This window comes from Antechinus flavipes, chromosome 5, assembly GCF_016432865.1.
Source record: "Antechinus flavipes isolate AdamAnt ecotype Samford, QLD, Australia chromosome 5, AdamAnt_v2, whole genome shotgun sequence".
NCBI classification, from domain to species: domain Eukaryota; kingdom Metazoa; phylum Chordata; class Mammalia; order Dasyuromorphia; family Dasyuridae; genus Antechinus; species Antechinus flavipes.
In genome coordinates, this window is record NC_067402.1 from 269,455,867 (window position 1) to 269,480,107 (window position 24,241).

At 38.1% G+C, this 24,241-nt stretch overlaps 1 protein-coding gene across 1 annotated transcript in view; it reads left to right on the forward strand.

Annotated features, from left to right (window-relative positions):
- The first annotated feature begins 316 nt into the window (after positions 1 to 316).
- AMDHD1 (amidohydrolase domain containing 1) overlaps positions 317 to 24,241 on the forward strand; it is a 24,801-nt gene continuing 876 nt past the window's right edge. Inside the window, exons 1-9 of the mRNA XM_052001701.1 lie at positions 317 to 832; positions 4,511 to 4,617; positions 8,069 to 8,133; positions 10,780 to 11,057; positions 12,535 to 12,760; positions 16,169 to 16,293; positions 19,935 to 20,028; positions 21,694 to 21,854; positions 24,209 to 24,241. The exon at positions 24,209 to 24,241 is cut by the window's right edge and continues 876 nt beyond it. Coding sequence (XP_051857661.1) covers positions 696 to 832; positions 4,511 to 4,617; positions 8,069 to 8,133; positions 10,780 to 11,057; positions 12,535 to 12,760; positions 16,169 to 16,293; positions 19,935 to 20,028; positions 21,694 to 21,854; positions 24,209 to 24,241 — 1,226 coding nt within the window. The 5' untranslated portion in view covers positions 317 to 695. The remainder of the gene's footprint in view (positions 833 to 4,510; positions 4,618 to 8,068; positions 8,134 to 10,779; positions 11,058 to 12,534; positions 12,761 to 16,168; positions 16,294 to 19,934; positions 20,029 to 21,693; positions 21,855 to 24,208) is intronic.

The window sequence follows — 24,241 nt, forward strand, 5'->3', positions numbered from 1 at the left end:
CCAAGAGGTCTTAGTTTGACTGAGGCAACAGCCATCCAATGATTAAGGCTAGGTAGCAGTTGAGTTACTTTCTCCTAGTCCAAAAAATCTAAAGGAATGAATCTGGGAAGGGGAAAACTCTCTGACCAAAGCAGACATGACAGCTATTTACATTTAATCTGAGTCAATCGATGACCAAATGGGGCTTGGCATAGGACTTATTGGTGATCAGTGAGAATCAGATTGATTTTGGTGTAAGGCCCGGTGCTTGAGAAAGAAATCTAGTCAGTTAACCCCAAGGTATCATGGGAGGATTTAAAGGTGCAAAAGAAGAAAAAAAATGATTTTTAAGAGCATGTGTAGGTAAGGGTGTGGAACTCTATATGGGCAGAGGGAAGGAGGGAGGGAAATGATAAATCATTCCAATATATTTGTCAAGAAAATCCCTTGAATCAGATCTTTGTAAGCGTCTTTAAAAGTGCTTTTAAAAGGTAAATCGAAAGCTCTTTCCTGGGTCACACACAGTGAAAACTGACCCCTTGGACTCTGGAACGGTCACTCCCCCACCGCCTTTCCCCACAGCAGTCAGTCCGGGCAAACTCGGCGCCTGCTCCTCCCTTGCTCCCGGCCTGCCGCGGGCCCTGCTCTCTCTCCGCACCGGCCCCAGCTCCCACTTCCCCCGGCCCGAGCCTCTGCAGCCACCGAGCACGGGCGAAATGAGCGGGGGCCAGAAGCTCCTGCTGGAGAACGCGCAGCAAGTGGTGCTCGTCTGCGCCCGGGGCGAGCCCTACCTGGCCGGGGAGGCGATAAGGAGCCTGGCCGTGCTGGAGAACGCCAGCCTGGTGGTGGGCGGGTAGGTCGGCCCTTCGGGAAGCCCCTCGGTTCCGACTGGGGGAGACTGGCCTTAGGTGGGGGGTGGGGGGAAAGCCTTGGAGAGGCGGCTGGACTTGGAAGTCAGAGGAGCTGGATTCAAATTCTACCTGTGACGCTTACAATCCGGGTAATATTAGACGAGTTATCCAGTCCCTAGAACTCTGATCTTATAAACGAGGCGCTTGAACTAGGTGACTAATGAGATTCTTCAATGCTTATTGAGAGAATGACTTAAGTCACTGATGCCCTTTGGGCTACAAATCCTACGGGGGGAGGAGGGAAATGGTGTGCGTGTGCGTGTGTGTGTGTTAAAGAGAGACAGAGAGAGAGAGAGAGAGAGAGAGAGAGAGAGAGAGAGAGAGAGAGAGAGAGAGAGAGAGAGAGAGAGAGAGAGAAGAGAGAGAGAGAAGAGAAGAGAAGAGAAGAGAAGAAGAGAAGAGAGAGAAGAGAAGAGAAGAGAAGAGAAGAGAAGAGAGAAGAGAAGAGAAGAGAAGAGAAGAGAAGAGAAGAGAAGAGAAGAGAAGAGAAGAGAAGAGAAGAGAAGAGAAGAGAGAGAAGAGAGAGAGAGAAGAGAAGAGAGAGAGAGAGAGAGAGGAAGGGACAGAGGGAGGGAGAGAGGGAGAGAAGGAGGGAGGGAGAGAGGGAGAGAGGGAGAGAGGGAGAGAAGGAGGGAGGGAGAGAAGTCATCTGTATGCCCGTCTTCTGCAGGAAAGCAGGAGCCCACGTCTTTCCAGTGGATATTTGCCAACTTTGCTTTTCTCTTAAGCTCCTGATCTTCTCCTAGAGAATGCCAAAGTAATTAACCCTTTCCACTTCACTTATATTATCTCATGTGATCCTTATAACCCTGGAAGCTAGATGCTTGTTATTATTATTAATAATAATTTTACAAATGAGGAAACTACTCATATTACAGTATGAGGTGAATACTGTTTTTTATCTTTATTTTACAGATAAGGAAACAGAGGCAGACAACTTAAGTGACTTGCCCAGAGTTAGCCAGATAATGTCTGAGGCAGTATTTGAAGTCAGGTTTTGATCTAGCACTCTAATCTCTGTGCTACCTAGCTGCTACTTAAGACTGTTTCATAGCGTTAAATCTGGAAGAGACCTTAATCAACTCTCATTTTCCAGATGAGATCATTTGCCTGGCTGGGATTCAGATTTAATTCCAGGACCAGCATTATTTCCATGACTTCTGTTCCAAATAGAAACAATCTAGTTAAAATGGATGGGTCCAGTTGAAATTTCATGAACCCGCAGTTGACTAGATACTCAGGATGCTACAATAGAAAGGATTGTGGCTCTAAGGTCGAAGAATGTGAGTTCGAATTCTGCCAACAGTGTTCTGTGGGTATAGCTAAAAGGGTCTGCCACAGAGGGGTTATAATCACATGAGAAACATAACCTTCCCGAGCCTCGGTTTCCTCATCCTGGAAAATGAGAAGGTAGGACTGAGATGCTAAAGTGCTGTCCAGCTGGTAACAATATTTTGATTGCACTCTAAGGTGAATAAAGTGTTTTCCTTACAACAACCCAAGAAAGGAATTGATACAAAAATCCATTTTACAGAAGAGAAAACTAAGGATTAAAAGTCATACATTCTTACAATTCAAGTATGATTATTTTTTGGTGGGGTGAGTGCATGGACCAGAGCTGGAATATCACACATTGACGAAAATTGGATAATTCCTTACTAACTTCAACTCTTAGGGAAAGGGTGGGGAGCTCAGAAACATTCCATGATTGGATCATAGACCCAGTCAGCGGTGGAACATGACCTACTTCTTTCTGATTATGGAGTTGATTCTCTGTCTCTATTATACTGTCCTGCCACTCAGAGCAAGTATTGTCCCCATTTTACAGATCAGAAAACTGAGGATCAGAGAGGGTAAGGGTCACAGAGACAGCACAGCATCTGATCTGAAATCTAAACTTCCTTTCAGCTCTTCCTTCCCGTTTGATCCTCAGATACAGGCTATCCCAAAAGTTGTAGAGCAGTGTTAATGGCTTATTACATTTAATAATAGTTTTTAATAGTTTAAAATTATTACATTTAATAATACCTTAAAAGCTATTAAATTTAATAATAGCAGTAATAGCCAGTTCTCCAAGAGTTTAAGTTACTATGTTCTCAGATTTGTGTCAACGGAAGGAGTTTCTGCATGTGAAATCACAGATCTGGACCACTGCCTCCCCCCAATAATATTGGCATTAGTTGTATATTGAGCTGGCCATGAGAAAGGTAAAGTCTCATCTCTCTGATTGTCAATTTTCTCATCAGTAAAAATGACTTAATAATACCTACATCATTTACTTCCATGGGTTGAGCTATTAAAGCTTAAAACTGCACTAAGATTTTTGGGACATCCCACATTAGTACTGATGAGCCTTTGAGGAGTCACAGGCAGACAAAAGGAAATAACAAAGTAGATTAGGAGTAGTGTGATTCCATTAAGATGGATCAGAGAGCAATGCACATTTCTGTATATTTTTAGCAGTATTAGAGAGAAGGAAGTTTTAGGGAGCTCTGTTTCTCATAAAGTATGTTGGTCTCTGGTTCTCAAGAAGCACGTTCCAAATTTAGCAGTTGAAAACTGAACAGCTGGATGGGGCAGTGGTTAGAACAGTCAGGAAAACTGAGCTCAAATGTGACCTCAGACATTAATTAAATCCCAGGGAAATAATTTAATCTCTGCCTGTCTCTGTTTCCTCATCTGGAAAATGGGGATTATAACAGCCCCTACATCCTAGGGTTATTGTGAGGATAAAAATGGGATAATATTTGTAAAGCGCTACAAAAATACGGTTCTTTTCTAAAAACAAATGTACAGTGAGTGGGTGGGTTGGGCTAGATATCTCCTATTTTACTCCATGGGCCTAAAATTGGAAGATAAGAGAATAAGAATAAAAGAAATTTAATAATAATAGACACTTTTATAGCATCTTACAGAAAATAGCTAATGTTCAGAGGTTTACAGAATATTGTCATCATCATAATGATAATAACTGGCATTAGATCAAAGCATACTATTTTTCATTTTTGTTTGGTGTATTTTCCTTTTGCCCTGTATATATTTAATTTTTCAAAATTTACTTGATAAGATTTTTATTTTTATTTTTTTCCTCTTCTTCCCTTTCCCACTCCTCAAGATGGCAAACAGTTTGATTTGTATTATAGACGTACAATGGATTTTACTTTATAACTGTCAAGTGCGGAAGCTGGGTTATCCTAACATTGCTTACCATTATATCTGTATACACATTATTTTTGTACATACAAACTCAGGAAGAGAATTGAGATATTTATCTAATTGATTTAGGTTTGTAAACAAATTCAAAATATCCTTCTTCCATTTTCTAGAAGTTTTGAGGCAAAAGTGAATGTTTTTTCTTAAATTATTTAGCCAAAAGTGAGTGGTTTTTTTAAATTATTTAGGCAACTGTTTTAACCACTGTGCCATCTAGCTGCCCTTCAAACTAATCTTTGGAAGTGAGAAAACCATCATCACCAGAAGGCATTTCATCAAGTACTGGTTGCTTTTGTTCAGGGCAATTCACCAAATTATCCATCAAGGCCCATATGAATTACTAATTGCACTGGTGATGGGTGTGAATTATGGAAGGAATTTTATGATCTCATCCCATTTTTTTCCAGCGATGGTTGCATAAAGGCCATAGGTCCAGCTGATGCCATCAGGAGAGAATTTTCAAAGGTATCATTTGAGGAAAGGATTAATTGCTCTGGAAAATGCATTCTACCAGGTATTTACTTCTACCTTGGTTTAGCCATTAAAAATGGGTTTTAGTTCCTGCTGTAGTAGTGAAAATGGGTAAAGGGTGTCAGGCTGCTCCTCCTGTATCTAGATTAGCTGTCACCTCACAGATCAGCTAGTTATACTCTTTCCCAATTTACAGATGGAAATACTGAGACCCAGAATTCATTCTAAGGCATATTAACAGAATGTGGCAGTGCAAGGTTTTGAACTTAAGTCCTTGCCATTTCTTTTTTTTTCCAAGATGAATCTTTAAAAAAAAATTTCACTTGTGTGGGGCATGAAAAGCAATAGATTTCATCTCAGATCTTGAACAAGTCACGCCAACATTTTGAGACCCAATTTCCTCATCTATGAAATGGCTCTCTGATCTCTGAGACCCTTTTCAAATTCAGGGCAGACTCTGGCTCTCAAATTTGCAAATCCTGGTGCAGAAGAGTGCGGAGTGGCCAAAAGGAGTTATGTATATTTAAAGTATATTTTCTTTAAGAGGCAGCAGAATGGTTGAGCTTCCTTTTTTCCATTTCATAGATATATGAGGTGGTTAAATGACCTAGTAGAGGGAGCTGCTTAAGCTGGAATCAGAAAGATGTGAATTCAAATCTAGCCTCAGACACATACCAGCTGTGTGATCTTGGACACCTCTGTCTGCCTCAGTTTCCTCATTTGTAAAATGAAGATAATAATGACAACTACATTTATCAGAATTGTTATGAGGATCAAATAAAACTATAATTGTAAAGCACTTAGTATGTCTGGCACTTAACAAGTGCTATCTAAATGTTAACTTAAAAATTAAAAATATATAACCAGAGATATATTGGGCAATGAGGCAGCCCAGTGGATAGAGCCAAGAAGATCTGAATTCACCTCTGGCCTGATAGCAGCTATGTGATTTTGAGTAATTGTGTATGCCTTAGAGACTCAAGTCTCTCCATCTCTCTAAACCTCTAAAAATAAGAAGACTAATAGAAATAGCACCCATCTCCCAGGATAGGGAGTTGTGAGGGTCAAATAAAATAATATTTGTAAAGTGCTTCATAAATCTTATGTACTATGTAAATGCTGCTATTATTATACTTATCACAAAGTGACTGGAATACTGGCATTCACGGGTCAGGAGCTCCTCATGCTGGACAGCGCCGGAGATTAAATCAACACATTCTAGGAAGCTTAGAACCCTTCAGTTTGCATTGGTCATTCTGTTATCATTCCAATGTATTTTGAAACAAGGTAAAAATGTCCTCATTTACAATATGCATTATATACAATAAGGGAAGGAACAACATGGGAGACTAGAGATAGGAAACCCAGGTCCTAGTGCAAGGTCTATATAGAGTAGCTATGTGACTTTGGACAAGTCCCATAACTGCCTCATGTACAAAGTGGTAATATTGAACTGGATTAAGTATTCATAACTTCTAAAGACCCCTAATGTGGGATCCATGAATGGATGCATATGTCCATGTATATCGATGATCATATTTTAAGATAATCATTTCCTTGGTAATCCTATGGATTTTACTTTATGTATTTAAAAATACAATTCTGAGAAGTGGCCTAAAGGTGTCATTAATCTTCCAAAGGAGTCTGGTAAAATAAAAAAAGTTGAGAATATTGGGCTAGGTCATTTAAAGGTCTCTTTGAAATTCTGTGCTCCTGATTCTTTCCTCATTTCCAATTAAATGCCAAGTCCTGATGATTCTACCTTCATGATTTTTAAAATTTTTATATTCAAAATTAATTTCCTAATTTCTGTGGAGGGTACCGAGTCAAGTCAATAAACACTTATTAAACTGACATTACATGTCAGGAACTATGGTAAGGACTGGGAATACAAATGAGAAAAAGAAAGGCAGAATCTACTCTCAAGATGTTTACACTCTAATCCTGAACAGCTAGGTGACATAATTAAATCCAGCCTCAGACATTTACTAGTTGTATGACCCTGGATAAGTCACACCTTCATCTATAAAGTGATCTGGAGAAGGAAATGATGTTCCAGGATCTTTGACAAGAAAATTTCAAATGGGGTCACAAAGATTCTGATAGAATTGAAATGACTGAACAATATCATTCTAATTTACCATCTTTCTAGTCAGCTGAGTGTTGTAACCTAAGAGTCTTCCTCAATCCTTCCCATTACCTCATACTCCATATCCCATCAGTTGCCAGATCTGGATCATTCTACTTTGAACACATCTCAATTCTATCCCTTCTCTCTACCTGAACATCCTAGTTCAGACCCTCATAACTTTGCCTAGGCTATTGAAACACTAATTGGTCCTCAACTCCATTTTCCAGGTTCTCCCCACATCCACATGGCTTCCATAACCATCTTTCTAAAAACAAAGGTCTGACCATGTCATTCTCCAGCTCAGTATCTTTCAATAATTCCCTATTGCCTCTAAGATGATACCTCCCTTTGGTCTTTCACAATCTGGCTCTAGCCTACTTTTGTAGACTTCTTACACATGCCCTTCACATGATCTCTATTCCTCCCAAACTGCCCTTTCCTGCTGTTCTAAAAGTTGGCTTTCAGTTTTTTGACACTGAATTTGAACAAGGTGTCCCCATGTCTTCGACTCTCTCCTCTGTCATGTTCTCTTGGGATCCCTACATTCTTTCAAGTCTCAGCCTATGCTATTTCCTATGGAAAATCTTTGTTGATGTCCCTAGTTGTAGTGTTCTTTCCCTCCTTAAATTACTATTTATACTTATCCATTGTATACCCAAATAGAAAGTAAATTCTTGAGCAGAGATATCAAACATGAGACAGCAAGCCATTCAAAACCAGGTTATAAAATGACCTGGGAAATATTCAACATATACATAAAAATACAATAGAACATACATAATGTTAATATGTGGTTTTCCAAGTCGATAAGCTAGAGGGAAGAGCTCTTTAGGTATGGTTTAATATTCTCTTTCTATTCAAATTTGACACCACTTTTCATGAGGGCAGAAACAATTTCCTTTTTTGGTCTTTAGTGACTTCCACGATAATTGATAGACAGCAGGTACTTAATAATGATTGATTTTTACAGATGAGGGAATTGAGGCTTCCTCTCTAGAAGAGAATAGTGACTTGGCCAAATTCTCACATTCAGGAAAGGTCAGAAGGAGATTTGATTCCAGGTCTTAATTCTAAATTGAGTATTTTTGTCATAGTTTCATATTCCCTTACATATAGTTATAGTCACTTGGTATGTTGGAGATTAAAAATAAGTAGCATGATAAAGCAATCCAGCTGGTTAAAGAAGTGGTGTGTATTTTACCAAGAGCAAATCACTATGGAATCTGGTTTATATCCAAGTATTTTGAATCACTAAAGTAAGTGAATTAAAAAAAATTATGCATTAAAAACATGTGTGAAAAAATTATGGATTCAAAATGTGCACTTCTATCATGGGTAAACTTGTGTTGCTTGTTTCCCTTAGGTTTGGTGGATGCCCATACTCATCCAGTGTGGGCTGGGGACCGAGTTCATGAATTTGCAATGAAGGTAATATCTGTGGATGGTGACATTAAGAAAATGAAGGATGGCAGATGGGTCTTTTTCTGGAATGTTTATCTCCTGTGTTTGTCTCAATTTTTATATGATCCATACTCCACACAGCTCCCCCACTGCATATTCTTATTTCTGCATCACTTTGCTGGCTTGGACCATTAGAAAAGCCACAGAACGGTAGAATCTCAGAATCTGAAAGGACTTCAAAGGTGGCCAAGAGGAATAAGACTTTCTGAAAGAAACCCAACAAATGCTCATCCAGTCTCTGCTTGAAACCTTCTAGTGAAGGAAAACCCAACACTTCCAAAGAAGCCCTTCCATTGGCAGATGGTTCTGAATGTGAATTTTCCCCTTATATCTATCCTAAATTGGGTACTCCAATTTGTATCCATTGCTCTTCATTTTGCCCTCTATGGCAAAGCAGATCTAAGCTAAACCCTCTTCCAGGTGATAGCCCTTCGGATATTTAAAATGCTCATTATTTCCCTTCTAAGTCTTCTTTCCTAAATGTTCTTATGTCTTTATTGTTCTACCTGTGTGAACCATTGGGAAATGACTTGAAATAGCATCAGATTTAATCATGGTAGCCACAAGCTCTCTTCAGAGAGAGATGCATCTGTCCACAAGGTCATTTCAGATATGTATACACGTATTCTATCTATTCATGTGTGTGTGTGTGTGTGTATGCATCTCTATATCAATTTTATATTTATTTTATATTTATATCCACATACATAAGTATGGATATAAATATGAATATGGATTTGAATATAGATATAAATATAGATATGGATAGATATAGTTTTATATATGTATAGATAAGGATGCCAGTAGATATATACATATTTCTATGGCTACTATATCAATTTTATATTTATACACATAAATATGGATATAAATATGAATATGGATTTGGATATAGATATAAATATAGATATGGATAGATATAGTTATGTATATGTATAGATAAGGATGCCAATAGATATATAGATATTTCTATGGCTAAAGATATTTATATATATATAATTACGCTATGTAGGCATACATATGGACATAAATAGATATATAGATATGGGTATGAATATAGATGGATATGGATATAGATTTAGATATGTGTTGGAATCCTTACTAACTGCTAACTAATTAGAGTTGATCTAATCTTACAAGAAGATTTTGGCCAGAACCTGAAACAAGGTATTAAGTAGAACTAATTAATACAAGGCTTGTGTTCACACCTTTACTCATTGGAGTCCACAAGTATGCTAGCTTCACAAAGTACACTTTCTAACTTCAAGGGAGTCCACACCTTAAAGCTCTTTGGGCCAGAGAGTACTATGGGAGAAAACCTATAATCCCATTCTCTCAGAAGGTTCACATATAAGGCGAGACAGCCATTCCGAATACATTTTTTCCACTTGGCTGGCTGGTGGCTGACGAAGAGCTTTCAGAGGATAAAGCTACGAGTGAGAGTTCAGTGGACAACCAGATTCATCTTCATCTCACACCACTGTAGTTGGTGGCTGGGCTCCCCAGAAGGAGTCAAGAGAGACATTCCATCTCTGTGTTGGTTGGAGGCAGAAGAAAGCAGAGGCAGAGGCTGAAGGACAGAACCTTTGGATTTGGAGACATCCGAAGGGCTCTAAGCCTCTAAATCGGCTGTGCTTTGAGAAGAACAAGAACTCCAGCATTTGAACTCTAACAGATATGGATATGAATAGACATAGAAGGCAGAAAGACTCATCTTCCTGAGTTCAGATCAGGACTCAAACATTTACTAGCTGTGGGACCCTGGACACACAGAATTAAGAATTCTATTTGCTTCAGTTTCCTCATCTATAAAATGAAGGGATTGGACAACATGGCTTCTAAGATTGCTTCCAGTTCTAGCCTGTGATTTTTCTGATTTCTCTCTTCTTAAAAATTTTAATTAATTAATTAACTTTTGACAATAGCTTTTTATTTTCAAAATACATGAAAAGATAGTTTTCAACATTCACCCTTGCAAAACCTTGTGTTCCAAATTTTTCTCCCTCCCTTCTCCCCACCTCCTCTCCTAGATAGCAAGTAATCCAATATATGTTAAACATGTACAATTCTTCTATACATATTTCCCCAATTATCATACTGCACAGGAAAAATTAGATCAAAATGGGAAAAATGAGAAAAAAAACAAAAAGCAAGGAAACAACAACAAAAAGGTAAAAAAACAAACAAAACTATCTTGTGATCCACACTCACTCCCCACAGTCCTATCTCTGGGTGCAGATGGTTCTCTCCATCACAAATCCATTGGAACTATTTGAATCACCTCACTGTTGAAAAGAGTCACGTCCATCAGAGATGATCGTGAACAATGTTCTCTTGGTTCTATTCACTTCACTTAGCATCAGTTCATGTACGTCTTTCTATAATCATCCGGCTGATCTTTTCTTATAGAACAATAATTATCCTCAGTTTTCTTACATATAAAATGGGTAGAATCATTGTGCCTAAGGCTTATTGTGTGGATCAAATGAAATTATATATATATATATTCATATGTCCTAGGAGTGAAGTGATCTGTAAACCCTGAAGCACTAGAGGGCTTAGCTATCAGTGTTATCACCATGATCATTCTTTGTAAGAGAAATCTGTGTTCAGCTGGCAGGTGCTACGTATATGGACATACACCAGGCTGGAGGAGGGATAAACTTCACCGTGGAGTGTACACGGAAGGCTTCTGAAGAAGAGCTCTTCAGCACTTTCCGATACCGACTGCTTTGTATGATGAGGTCGGGGAGCACTTTGGTCGAATGCAAGAGTGGATACGGCTTGAATCTGGAGACAGAGCTGAAGATGCTGAGAGTCATTGAGCGGGCTCGGAAGGAACTGGACATCAGCATCTCCTCGACCTACTGCGGAGCTCACTCAGTGCCCAAGTAATCGAAATCCCTTTCCTGGAGTTACTGGTGCCCCTTCTGAAAGTCTGTTATGGTTTGATATTCTTCCATGGCTTTAAAGAAAAAGGAATGATGGGGGATAAAGAGGAGTGGGTGGGAAAGCATTGCTTTGATTGAGCAGGTTACCTATGGGATCATTCACATCCTTCCAAAGAGGAGACTGGGTAGATAATTCTTCCAGAGATGTTCCACTCTCCCACGCTGATGTACCATCAAAAGATCATGGGAGGGACCTTAGAGGTGATCAAATCCAACCTCCTCATTCTACAGATGAGGAAAATGAGTCCCTGGAAGGACATAGGATTATGGATTTAGAACAGCAAGGTACCTTGGAGACCACCAAATCTTGTTGATCATTTAGTCATTGTTGAGTCATTTCACACTCTTTGTGACCCCATTTAGGATTTTCTTGGAAGAGATCCTGGAGAGATTTTCATTTCCTTCTCCAGCACATTTTATATATGAGGAAACTGAGGCAAACAGGATTAAACTGAGGCATACCTAGGATCATACAGCTGGTAAGGTTGGATTTAAACTCAGGTCTTCCTGATTCCAGGCTAAGCACTCCATCCACTGTACCACCAAGCTGCTCACTAAATCTAATTTCCTCAATTTACAGATAAGGAAACTGAGGCTGAGAGAGATTAAAGATCACTTTACTAAGGTCATCCAAATAGTATTTAGCAGAGATGGAATTTGAACTAAAGTCCTTTGACTACCAGTTCAAAGAATCGCCTCTCAAATGAAGGGATTCTTTCCCCTTCTCCAAAGAGAGAGGGTCCTACTATATGACTTCTAGAACCTAATCAACCTGACCAAATTCATTCCAAACAAATAAGTGCTTACTACGTACATTAATTTTAAGAATTATTAAGTAATATTAAGTATTAATTATGTACCAGGCACTGTATTAAGCATTGAGTTTACAATAACAAGAAAGACATTCCCTGCTCTCAAGGAGTTTGTAATCTAAGAGTTGGGGAGACAACATGCAAAAAAAGTAGCAAAGTGTGTGTAGGGGTATTGTTAGGTTCAAATAAGGAGCATAGTAGATGACAGGGCACTTGGGTTAGTGACCCACAGCTATCTTTTGGGATACTTGGAGAAGATGCTAACAGCAGAACTCTCAAGATGTACCTCAGCCGGGTGAACTTGCTGGAGTGATTCATTCCATTCACCAAATACTTATTTAATGCCTAGTAAGTGATACCGGCTTTGGAATCAGACACCCTGAGTTCTAATCCTAGCACTGTTCTGGTTGATAGCTATATGATCCAGAGTAAATCACTAACTTCTAAGGGCTTTGATTCCTTCCTTATAGAGGAGTTGGATGTAATGATCTCTTCCATCCATGTTTCCTAAATATTCTGATTCTCTTTCTCCATAAAGGGACTCACCTACTAAATACAACTTTCCAAAATCATTTGATATCCCTTTCTATATTTTCTTTCCTCAGAGGGAAAACCGCAACTGAAGCCGCTGATGACATTGTCCACAATCACCTCCCTAAGCTGAAGGAACTTTGCCAACGTGGCGAAATCCATGTCGACAATATAGATGTGTTCTGTGAGAAGGGGGTCTTTGACCTCCAGTCTACCAGAAGGATTCTTCAGGGAGGGAAAGATATGGGATTACAAATTAACTTCCACGGTGATGAGCTCCATCCAATGAAGGCTGCTGAGGTATACCTTTTTAAAATTTGTTTGTGATGATTTTCTGATTTAACCCATTAATTTGATTCAAAAAAAGTTTACTGAGGTCTACCATGTGTAAGGAATATGACAAAAATAACAGGATTTTAAGGTTAGCAAAGCACTTTATAGATTAAGTAAATAATAGATGAAGAGAAGTGAAATAAGGCTAGAAAGGTAATTTGGAGCCAGTATTAGGCTTTGAGTGGCAGACACCAGAAAAATCCTGTTAGACTAGCTAGGTCATGACATTGCCTGAAGTCAAATAGTCCTAATTTTGACTTCCCCATGCATGGGACTATTCCCTCCATTCTAGGCCTACTCACTTGATCTCTGTATAAAAGTCTAAGAAATGCTTTTGGAAAGGGAAATAAATACAAGTCAGACAAAGGAGAGCACGGATTTTGAGCTAAAAAGGACCTTAGAGATCACTTAGTCCAACCCCATTTTATAGAGGAGAATATTGAGGTTGAAAGAAAATAAGTGACTTGTCTAAAATCACACATCTAGAAAGAAGGATCTGAACCTTGAGTTCAAAATCAGTACTTTTCCCCCATGTTATTTTTGCATGATAGGTTTCTCAGTCCTATTAGCTACTTTCTTCTTCTCGCCCAAAAAGAAACTGAGAGAAAGTAGAACAAGCTACCAGTTCTTAGTAAGAGATGATGATGTTTCCTGCTTCAGACCATAGAGAATTCTTTTACTAGCATCTTCCAAGTCAACAAATGACATTCAAAACTGACACACCAAGGTGAGGATTTTATCTCTTGAATCTGGGAACAACTGACCTTTATTCATCACTTGGTTGTTGTTGTTAGTGGTGGTTTTGGCTCATTAAATATTGACTTTTCTTATCTTTCCCTGGTGATGTCAACGGAGAGATATCTTTGTGGTGTTATTCATTAGCATCACAGCATTTTTGACTGTTCAACTTAAATTTTTTGCAAGGAGAAAAAATGACTCAGATTTTCACTTTTTGGACACTGTTAGTAATTGATTAGGTGAATCCTGAAAAGATAGAATACATGGATTTCAGCAAAGCATTTGATAAGAGTCTTCACACCCAGAGAGGATGAAGAAAAGTGAATAAATGATTATGCAGTTAATTGAATTCAGAATCCATTGGATGACTGAACCCAAAAGCTAATTATAAATATGAATGATAAATAATCAACATGGAGGGATAGCTAGGATGCGATATCACAGAGATTTTCTTTTGGCTTATTATGACTAGCATTGTTAATGAGTGATTTGGGAGAAGCTATAAATGTAATGCCCTATTTATCAAATTTGCTGATGGTACGATGCAGGTGAGGATATTTAACAAGTTGAATGAAAAGAGTAGGAATCCAAAAAGATTATAATGAGAATGATTGACCAAATCTAATAAGATAAAACCTTTTTAAAGTTTAATAGGTATAAATGTAAAGTTTTAGGTTCAAAAAATCAACCACACAAATATGAAGTGGTGGAGGTATGGCTAAACTATAGCTTATGTGAGAAGAACTGGAATTTTAGGGGACTAAAAGCTTAATGTGGGTCAGTAGTGTGACATGGCATCCAGAATAGCCAATGGGATCTTTTTGTGGTTGTTCAATTGTTTTTAGTTATGTCTGAACCCTTTGTGAATCCATTTGGGACTTCTTGGAAAAGATACTGAAGTAGTTTGCCATTTCCTTCTCTAGCTCATTTTACAGATAAGAAAACTGAGGCAAACAGAGTTAAGAGGCTTGCCCAGAGTCACACAGCTAGTAAGTGTCTGAGGCTGGTGAACTCAGGAAGATGAGTCTTCCTGATTCCGGGTCTGGTACTCTGTGCAGTATGATGCTATCTGGCTGCCCAAGGGAATCTTAGGTAAGGACTTAGGGGAAGCATAAATTCAGGGACATGCGATGCAATATTTCCACTGTCATTAGACCATATCCAGAATGCTCTCTTCATTTCTTGACACAAAAGGACTTTAAGAAACTAAAGCTTGCCCAGAGAAGAACAGCCATAACAGTAAAATTTGGAAAACATGACAGATATAGACTGAAGTGGTTAGGTTGTACAAGATATAGAGATACTTGGGAAGGAAGGTCTGGGTTCAAATCCCACCTTAGATACTTATTAGTTTTATGACTCTGGGTCTAATAATACACACACATATGCATATACATAGAAAAATAAATACTTGTGTACTTCTTTGTTTGAACATATATATGTATATATATTTGATCGTGTATATATACATATATGTATATATATGTGTGTGTATGTATATATGCAAAACACATACACATATATATGTATATATATATGTACACACACATATATGTATATAGAGAGAAAGAGACAGAGATCAAAGAAAGAGTCTCTCTCTCATTCCTTTATTACAAATTGAACTGGTTACTCTCAAAATGTGTATGCAGTTCTAAATTTTTGAGATGAGATCTTATATATTTTTAATTTATCTATTTTTATGAAATTATGTCAAGGCACTTCCTATGAATTCTATTTATTTTTAAAAATATCTTGATAATAACTTTTAATTAATGGTCTTAATATTTTGTATTAATATGCTACTTCATTTTCAAAAGCAGAAGTGTAAGTAAGGTGGAAAAATCAGGGCTTTGTCCCAGGGAACCAGTGTTAGAAAGTGTCTACAGCATCTGTCTTTCATCAGCATAGAAACAATGCACAGAATGCACAGAATCTCAGAATTGGAAGGAACTTCATAGGTCATCTTATACAATCCATACTTGAAAAAAAAGAATCCCCTCTATAATATCAACCAATAATAATTCAGCAAACAAGCATTTATTAATCACCCCCTCTGTACCCCAAACTTTAGTGGACACAGGGAATACAAAGACAAAAATAGGAATAGTCCCTACCTATCTTCAAGAAACTTACATCTGAGAAGTCATAAAACCCTGACTTAGACATCCAGAAAGAACTAGACCTCCCAAGCTATGTCACTGTACTTTTGATAGTTCTAATTTTTAACAAAACTTTTCTGAAATCAAGCCTCAAGGCAAAAGTAAGTATTTAAAAGAGGGCATTAGTAAAAGATGAGCCGAGGTTCACTTTGCCACTGCCCTACTCCACCATGCTCTATTTGGCAGTTTTTTAGACAGTGTCTCCATTGTAGTGGTGGCTTGATTCACATATGGTATTTTATTTTTCTCAGGTGCAATCTGTCCTACTTGCCCTGGGACTAATCATCTTTCCAGTTATAATTCTATACAAAAGTATTCACATTTTTTCAGCCTAATCTTTAAACAAATTGGTGAATGATCATTTTCAAATGAATTTTCTATTACAAATGACTCTTCCAATCATCTATTTATCTATACATTTCTCATTAGTGATTCACCATTAATGTTTGTAAATCTCTCCTCTGAACATTTTGCCTAGCTTGGAGCCGAATTAGGAGCCCGAGCAATTAGCCACCTGGAAGAAATTAGTGATGCAGGTATTGCTGCCATGGCAACTGGAAAATGTTCCGCTGTCCTTCTACCCACCACCGCCTACATGCTGAGGTAATGCCATCTAATGTATTGCTAAGAATAAGCCAAGGATGACTCTACCTTCCTTGAGTCTTTATTGTTCTAACCATATTTAAAGAGGCTTTAAGAAACCAGCTCATCAAGTTTAATTACTGGAGGTCCCTTGCCAATGGCCCCACTGGGGCTAGCCATTACAGCAGGGTGGTCCATGGAATGGGATGCTAAGGGTTCTTAGGCTCAGGTCTTGACCAGGGATTCCATTCATAATGACCGACAAAGGAAACTCAGGTACAAAGTCCAAAGAATTAATCAGAACGTTTCTCCAACTCCAATCCATAAGTTTTTCAGTGGGGCGAGGGGGAAAAGAAGTCATGTTGTATTTCTTTACAACACTGAAAGTTCCTAGAGGAGCTTCAGATCTTCAGGTATAACACTGAAAGAAAGGAGGATTGGGTGAACAATCAAGACAGGTACAGATCAAGAATGAAGCAATGAGTCCAATTAAAGGTTCAAGCAAGAACTTTGACAGGACTATAAAATGAAAGCTCTAGAGATGAAAGATACCTCAGAGGACATTGAATCCAATACTCTTGTTCTCAGCTGAAGAAAATGAGACCCATTTTTAAATTTTTTAGCTTATTTTTGTACGGTCACACAGGTAGCAAGCATCACAGGTAAGATTTGAAACCAGGTGTACTGATGAATTTTGAAAACCTAGCAATAAACTAGATTTTCAGTTTATGGAAACTGAATCAAATAAATAAAACTTTTATTTATTTATGTCAAAAAAAACAATTATTAAGCATTTTAAACATCTACTACAGTGGATAGAGCACAAGCCTGGGGTCTTCCTGAGGTCAAATCTCTGACCTGAGACACTTACTAGTTGGTGACCCTGGACAATTCACTTTACCCAACTTGCCTCCGTTTCCTCCTTTATAAAATAACTGGAGAAGGAAAAGGCAAATCATTGTAGTTGTTTTGCCAAGAAAACCCCAAATGGTCTCAGAAAGAATCAGACACAACAATATGGATTTGTGAATATGATTCTTTTAAATTTTTACATATATACATATATCTACATGTTGATAGCTCTATATGAAAAAAATAGTTCACAGATTCAAAGCAAAGACTGATTTGCCAGCTAATATCACATGATACCAATAGTCCCAATTCTGGAAAGGCATTAAAACATGATTTATCTTGGAAAGAGTAGGAAATTATCTTTGAGGAGTCACTTTTCTTACCGCATCTATTTATTGAACATATTTCTTCAAACAAGTGGATCAGGTGGATCAGGCAGCATCTGTACTATCAGCTTCCCCATAATCTTGTGATCGTAACAGATTAGGGAATTTTGGGAAAGAACTCTTCTAATGTAATTTATAGGTTAACTAGATTATAGAACAGAGAAGTTGTGACTTACTTGTTAGAAGTCACACAGAATGTGTGTCAGAACAGGATGTGAATTCATATCTTTTTGGCTCTAAAATCAGCTTTCTTTCCACTTCAGCAATATGCCTCTGTTTACAAAAATACTAAGTCTTTCTTACAGTAATGACTGTCAACTCATTTATCCCCCTATTGCTCCAGGGTAAATATCTAAGACCATAAATTGCAAAACAGGTGTCACTCTGCATTGGTAAAGGGAATTTCTTCATTGGGAGTTTCCTATGGCAATGAAATAAGATATTTAGTCTCATAATTCTTTGTTAACTGAGTTAAATATAATTTTCTTTGTTGTTCTTAGCCGCTCTACTTGAAGAGATGATATACAATTTAGAGCAAGATTTAAAGCACATTTCTCACTAATCATAACGATTATTAATCCCTTGGTGTTTTCCTTTGACTGAGTAAAATACTTCCTTCAACTCATCACTAATCTCTGAATTTAGAGTAGGGATTCTTAACTTGGGGTCCATGGGTTTATTTTTCTAAAAATATAGCTATATTTTAATTTAAAATATAACCACATTTTAATATGATTAGTATCCTTTGTGATCCTATATTTTTGTTTTATGAATTTAAAAACATTATCCTGAGAAGGGGTCCATAGGCTTCACCAGATTGCCAAAGAGGGACTTGACCTAAAACAGGTTAAGAATCCCTGACCTAGAATAAAAAATCTTGCATGACTACATAGAACTTCAAATCAACTTATCACCAAACACCCTTGTAGATGACTTTTCTTGTCTGCCAAGAGATTTCTTTTGTCATTGCCTTTTTTAGATGGTGAAAATAATTAAAGGAGCCATATTATTCCTTCTAGTTCTCCCCATCTCCCTACCCTCATCCCAGCCCTTTTTCCTTTTACATTCATAGCAAAAGCAAAACAAAACTAGAAAAAGAAAAATCTGTCATGCTTATAATGTATGTGTTTGCTGGTTGTCTGAAGATTGAAATTGTCTGTTTCCTATCTAGAAGGGTCCTTTGTTTAACTCATTACAAGACTGCTTTCCCCTAGATATAAATACATATATAAAATGCTTAAGTATACTCACTAAATTATCTCATCTGGCAGGGACCTAGCTTTCTGAAATGTTGCAGTCTGACATTTTACAATATCCCACTTATTTACTGAATATGTATTATGCACAAAATACTCTGTTAGGTCCTCTGAAAAATAAAGTATGCTATTTTGGAAATATCATACTAATGGTACCTATGATACAATTATACAGAACCCATAAGATGCAAATATTCAGTGTGGAAGAATGGGTAAATTCTCATTTCCTTCATAAATATCCCCAAATGATTCATTGTGGTTATCGTTTGAAGACATAAATCCTGTCCTCTATAAACTTTCAATGCAAGTCAACAAGTCAACAAGAATTTATTAAGTCCTTGCTATGTCAGACATTGTGGTAAGTCTTGAAAAAGCAAAGAAAAGAAAAGTTCTTGCTCTGGAGGAACTCAGAATAATGAGGAGGACTTGAAGAAAATAAGAATTTATGTACTTACTATATGGGGCAGCTAGGGAATGAGCCCTGGGTCTGGAGTTAGTCAGGAAGACTCATTTTCCTGAATTCAAATTAAGTCTCAAATATCTATTCACTGTGTGACCCTGAGCAAGTCACTTACCTTTGTTTGCCTCAGTTTCCTTATTTGAAAAATGAGCTGAAGAAGAGAAATGATTAAACAACTTCAGTATCTTTGTCAAGAAAACCCCAAATGGAGTTACAGCTGAAAAACAATTGAACAGACTGGGTACCAAGCACTGTGCTTTACAATGATATCCTTTGATCTGACTGATTTAATGGGGATAATAATATGCAAAAAACTATGTACAAAAAAAATATAGAAAGGATAAATTGAGTATCATCAACAGAAGGAAGGCACAAAATGAACTGAAATTGGGAAAAACTTCTTGTAGAAAGTGGGATTTTAGCTGGAACTTGAAAGACAAGAGGTAAAGATGAAAAGGGTGAGTTTAAAATATACAAAAGGGAGGAATATGATACATACAGCGTATATGGGGAGAAATCCCTATATGATCAGGAAATTACAAGTATTGTGGACAGACAATAAATGTTGTTGGGTTGAGAAAAAAGGAAAAAAAAACCTACTTCCTCCTCGGGGTGATCAGAGAAACATCATGGAACAGGTAGAATTTAAGCTAGGTTTTGAAGGCGAAAAATACAAAAAATGAAGACTGACTTTCTTTTTCCTCCTAGATTGAAGCAACCTCAAGCAAGGAAGATGTTAGATGAAGGAGTAATAGTTGCTCTTGGCAGTGATTTCAATCCTAATGCATATTGTTTCTCCATGGTAAATCGTGTGTGTGTGTGTGTGTGTGTGTTTTGTTAAATATATAGAAAATCAAAACTTCTGACATATTTTTTGTATAATTCTTTCCCTGTAGAGACAGTGTAGCCTAATCTGTCCATAAACACCTGGGTTCACGTCCCATTTCTGACACATACTGATAGTGAGACCCTAAACAAGTCAGCTTTCTAAAGCTAAAAGACCCCAAAACAAATGATTCTGTGAAAGGATATAGAAATTGTCTAGAGACGGGGCAAGAATTTCATCTGACATTCCTGGGAAGGGATCCTGCAGCCTCCACTTGAAGACCTCCAAGAACGTGGACTACGTTGGTTGTAGACTTTAGAATGACCCTGTGAGGAAGCTCATTCTTGGAGCCTTCCTCCCTGTGGCTGGGATGCTGCATGGGATGGGAGAGACCACGGGGTCTGGTACCCGGGGACCTGGGTTCTCTGGAATCTTGTGACCATCTCCCCGTGAAACTGGTTCTGTCCCAGAATCCATTTCTCCCCTCATTCAGACAAAGTATCCCCGAGTTCCTTCAACCAAACCTCTTATGTCATGATTCCCATCCATGTGACTATCCAGTGTATCAGCATCCTTCTGGAGATATGGTACCCAGAACTGAAGACCCTAAGACTGATGGAGTCATAGCCCGCTAGGTGGCACCGTGGCACACAGAGCTCTGGACCTTAAGTCAGGAAGAGCTGAAATCAGACGTGATCATAGGAACTCACCGGCGATATCACCCTGTAAACTCTCAGCCTCAGTTTTCTCATCTACAAAATGGGGCTAATAGCAGTACCTCCCTCACAGGTTTGCCATGAAATTCAAAAGCGATAATAATTATAAAGTGCATGGCGGCACAGCACCAGCCACATGGTAAATGCCATATAAACATTATAATTTCCTTTTTCCATCATCAATCACCTTTCTCTATATCTTTCATCTCCTGGTTTTGGACATTTTCCCAGTGCTGTTCATCAATGGCAATGGCGTCTTCCGTTGTCATGTCTTATTACTTACCAAATTAGAATATGAATCTAGACCTCAGAGGCATCTAGTCCAAGTCTCCCATTATATAGATGAGATAAATGAGATTGAAAGAGACTAAATTTTATGATTTGTCTTGCTCCCTAGTTTATAAAAAGCCCCCATGGGCCTGTAAGAACCTTCTTTCTTTCCTATAACAAGAGTCAGATTTAAAAGACTTTTAAAAATGGCATAGTTACTTGATTTTAAAATTTATACATCGGATATGGTTCAGAAAAAAAGTGTAAATAAATAGGGTTTCTTTAAATTGAATCATAATCCAGGTCAATCTTGATATTTCAGCTCATTTGAATCTCACAAAAAATCTATGAGGAAGGTACTATAGCTGTTCCTAATCCCATTTTATATCTGGGTCTGCAGAGGCTCAGACAATGGAAGTGTTTTATCCTGGATCAAATAGCTAATAAATATTAGAAGTAGGATTCGAACCCAGGCTATGTCATTATTGATTAATTATAATGTCATTATTCTACACTGCCAAAATCATACTTTTAGATCAAACACATCATAACCATTTTATTAAACAAAAATAACTATGATTTAAGGAGAGATTTTAGGTAGTCTTTGTGACCAATTCTTTGGTGTCTTTTCTCTGAGATGATATTTCTATCTTAGCCAACAGTCATGCATTTGGCCTGTGTAAACATGAGAATGTCGATGCCTGAGGCTTTGGCTGCTGCCACCATTAATGCTGCCTATGCCCTGGGAAGATCTCACACCCATGGATCCCTGGAGGTTGGCAAGCAGGGAGATCTCATCATCATCAATGCACCCAGGTAGGGATTCTTCCCATCTTATTATTCTGTTTCCTTATTCATACCAAGTTGTATTTTAAATCTTGTCTCTAGATATTAGTTACATCAGGAGCTACCTGTCCCAGAATCTGATTGCAGTCTGCCTACTTTCCTTCCTTCCTTCCTTCCTCTCTCCCTCCCTCCCACTCTGTCCCTTTCTCCCTCTCTTCCTCCTCCTTCCTTCCCTCCTTCCTTTTTTCATTCCTTCCCTCCTTCCTTCCTTCTTTCTTTCCTTCCTTCCTTCCTTCCTTCCTTCCTTCTTCTTTCCTTCCTTCCTTCTTCCTTCCTTCTTCCTTCCTTCCTTCCTTGCTTCCTTCCTTTTTTCTTCCTTCCTTCCTTCCTTCTTCCTTCCTTCCTTTTATCTCTTCCTTCCTTCCCTCCTTCTTCCTTCCTTCTTTTTTTCCTTCCTTCCTTCTTTTTTTCCTTCCTTCCATCTCTTCCTTCCTTCCTTCCTTCCTTGCTTCCTTCTTTTTTCCTTCCTTCCTTCTCCTTTCCTGCCCCCTTCTATTTCATCTTCCTTTAGGATCTAAGCAAGGGGGACTTTGGGAATGGGTCAAGCCAGAAAAGGAAATATAAAAACTGCTGGTTTGAGGCTGCCTCAGTTCTGACTTATGATTGTATCACCAGCACTGAAGTTGTTAATAAACGTGCTTTGCAAATAAATAATAAGTATTATCCCCTCCCTGTCTCTGCCTCCCTTCACCCTCTTCCCTTTTCTCTCCTCTCTATCTTCCTCCCTCTCTGTATCTGTACCTATCATCTCTATTATCTATTGATTTATATGTCCATCTGTACCTCTATCTATCTTTCTTTCTACCTATTTCCTCTCTATATCATCAATTGATTTCTATTTCTATCTATTCTCTATCTAAATGTTCATAGGAACTCTTTGTGTTTGACTTGTGGCCAAGCATTCAGAGCTCCTCTTGGTCTGATCAGCCACAGTCAGCCACACCGTAACTCGACTCTAACAAAGTGATGTCATTTTGATCCTTTTTGAAAATGAAGGACAGCAACAACATTATAACTCTAGTTATTTTCCATATATTTAGCTATCTTTCCCTTCTCTATCATCTGTTTCATTTACTTCTATCAATCACCTGTCATCAATTGATCTCTTTCTATCATCTATCAATATATACCTCTATCTTCTATCTATATCTCTTATCTATCATCTTTCTGTATACCTATCTCCTTTTTCTCTACCTATCCATCCATTCCATCCATCCATCCATCCATCCATCCATCTATCTATTTATCTATCTATAATTATTTTATCATCTATCTTTCTATCTATCTACCTACTTCAAGGTATATACCCTTGTTAGTGATTTAATTTTCAAATCAGAGTTGCTATGGCCAAAGAACCTTTCCTGATTGTTTTTTTATTAAATAAGACAACATATATAAAAGTACTTTTCAAACCTTAAAATGCTCTATAAATAGTCATTATTTTTAGAGAATGTCAATCAATCAGTATTTATCAAATACCTGTTATGTGTCAGGTATATTATTGTTGTTGTCCTTCATTGGTGAAGAGGCCCAAAATGACATCCCTATGTTAGAATCGAGTTACACTGTGTCTGACTGTGTCTGATCAGACCAATATGAGCTTGAAATATTCTACCACAGATATTTCTCTTGGATTAAGCTCCCACCCTAAAGCCATGGGAAAACTTTCCTGCTGGACAGCTTTCTGGACTGGTACCAACTCTCCTTCTTGGGGGTTAGTGAGGAAGAGAGATAAAGACAAGGAAGGCAAAGGAAGGAGAGAGAGAGACCAAGAAACTGAGAGGGAGGGAGGTAGAGAGAAGAAAAGAGACAGAGAAGGGAAAAGAAAAGAGGAATCTCTTCTAGGGAGGGAAGAAAAGAGAAGGGGAAAGCAGGGAAGGGAAGAGGAAAAGATCCTTCCTTCTTTCCTTCTTTCCTTCCTTCCTTCCTTCCTTTTTTCCTTCCTTCCTTCCTTTCTCCCTCCCTCCCCTCCCTTCTTTCCTTCCTTCTTTCCTCCTTCCCTCCCTCCCTTCTTTTCTTCTTCCCTCCTTCCCTCCTTCCCTCCCTCTCTTCTTCTCTTCCTTCCTTCCTTCCTTCCTTCCTTCCTTCCTTTCTTCCTTCCTTCCTTCCATCCTTCCTTCCTTCCTTATCCAGTATCACAAAACTAAGTATTCTAAGTGGGATTTGAACCCAGACTTACCTTTCTGCCTGTCTGCTACCCTATCTATCTGGGTATTGATATGGGGAGGAGTATTCCAAGACCTTTTAAAATATTGAACTAAGGCTTACAAACAAAGAGAAGTTTGTTGTCTTGTTGACATTGAAATGCATTCATTTCTTCCTAGATGGGAACACTTGATTTACCAGTTCGGAGGCTA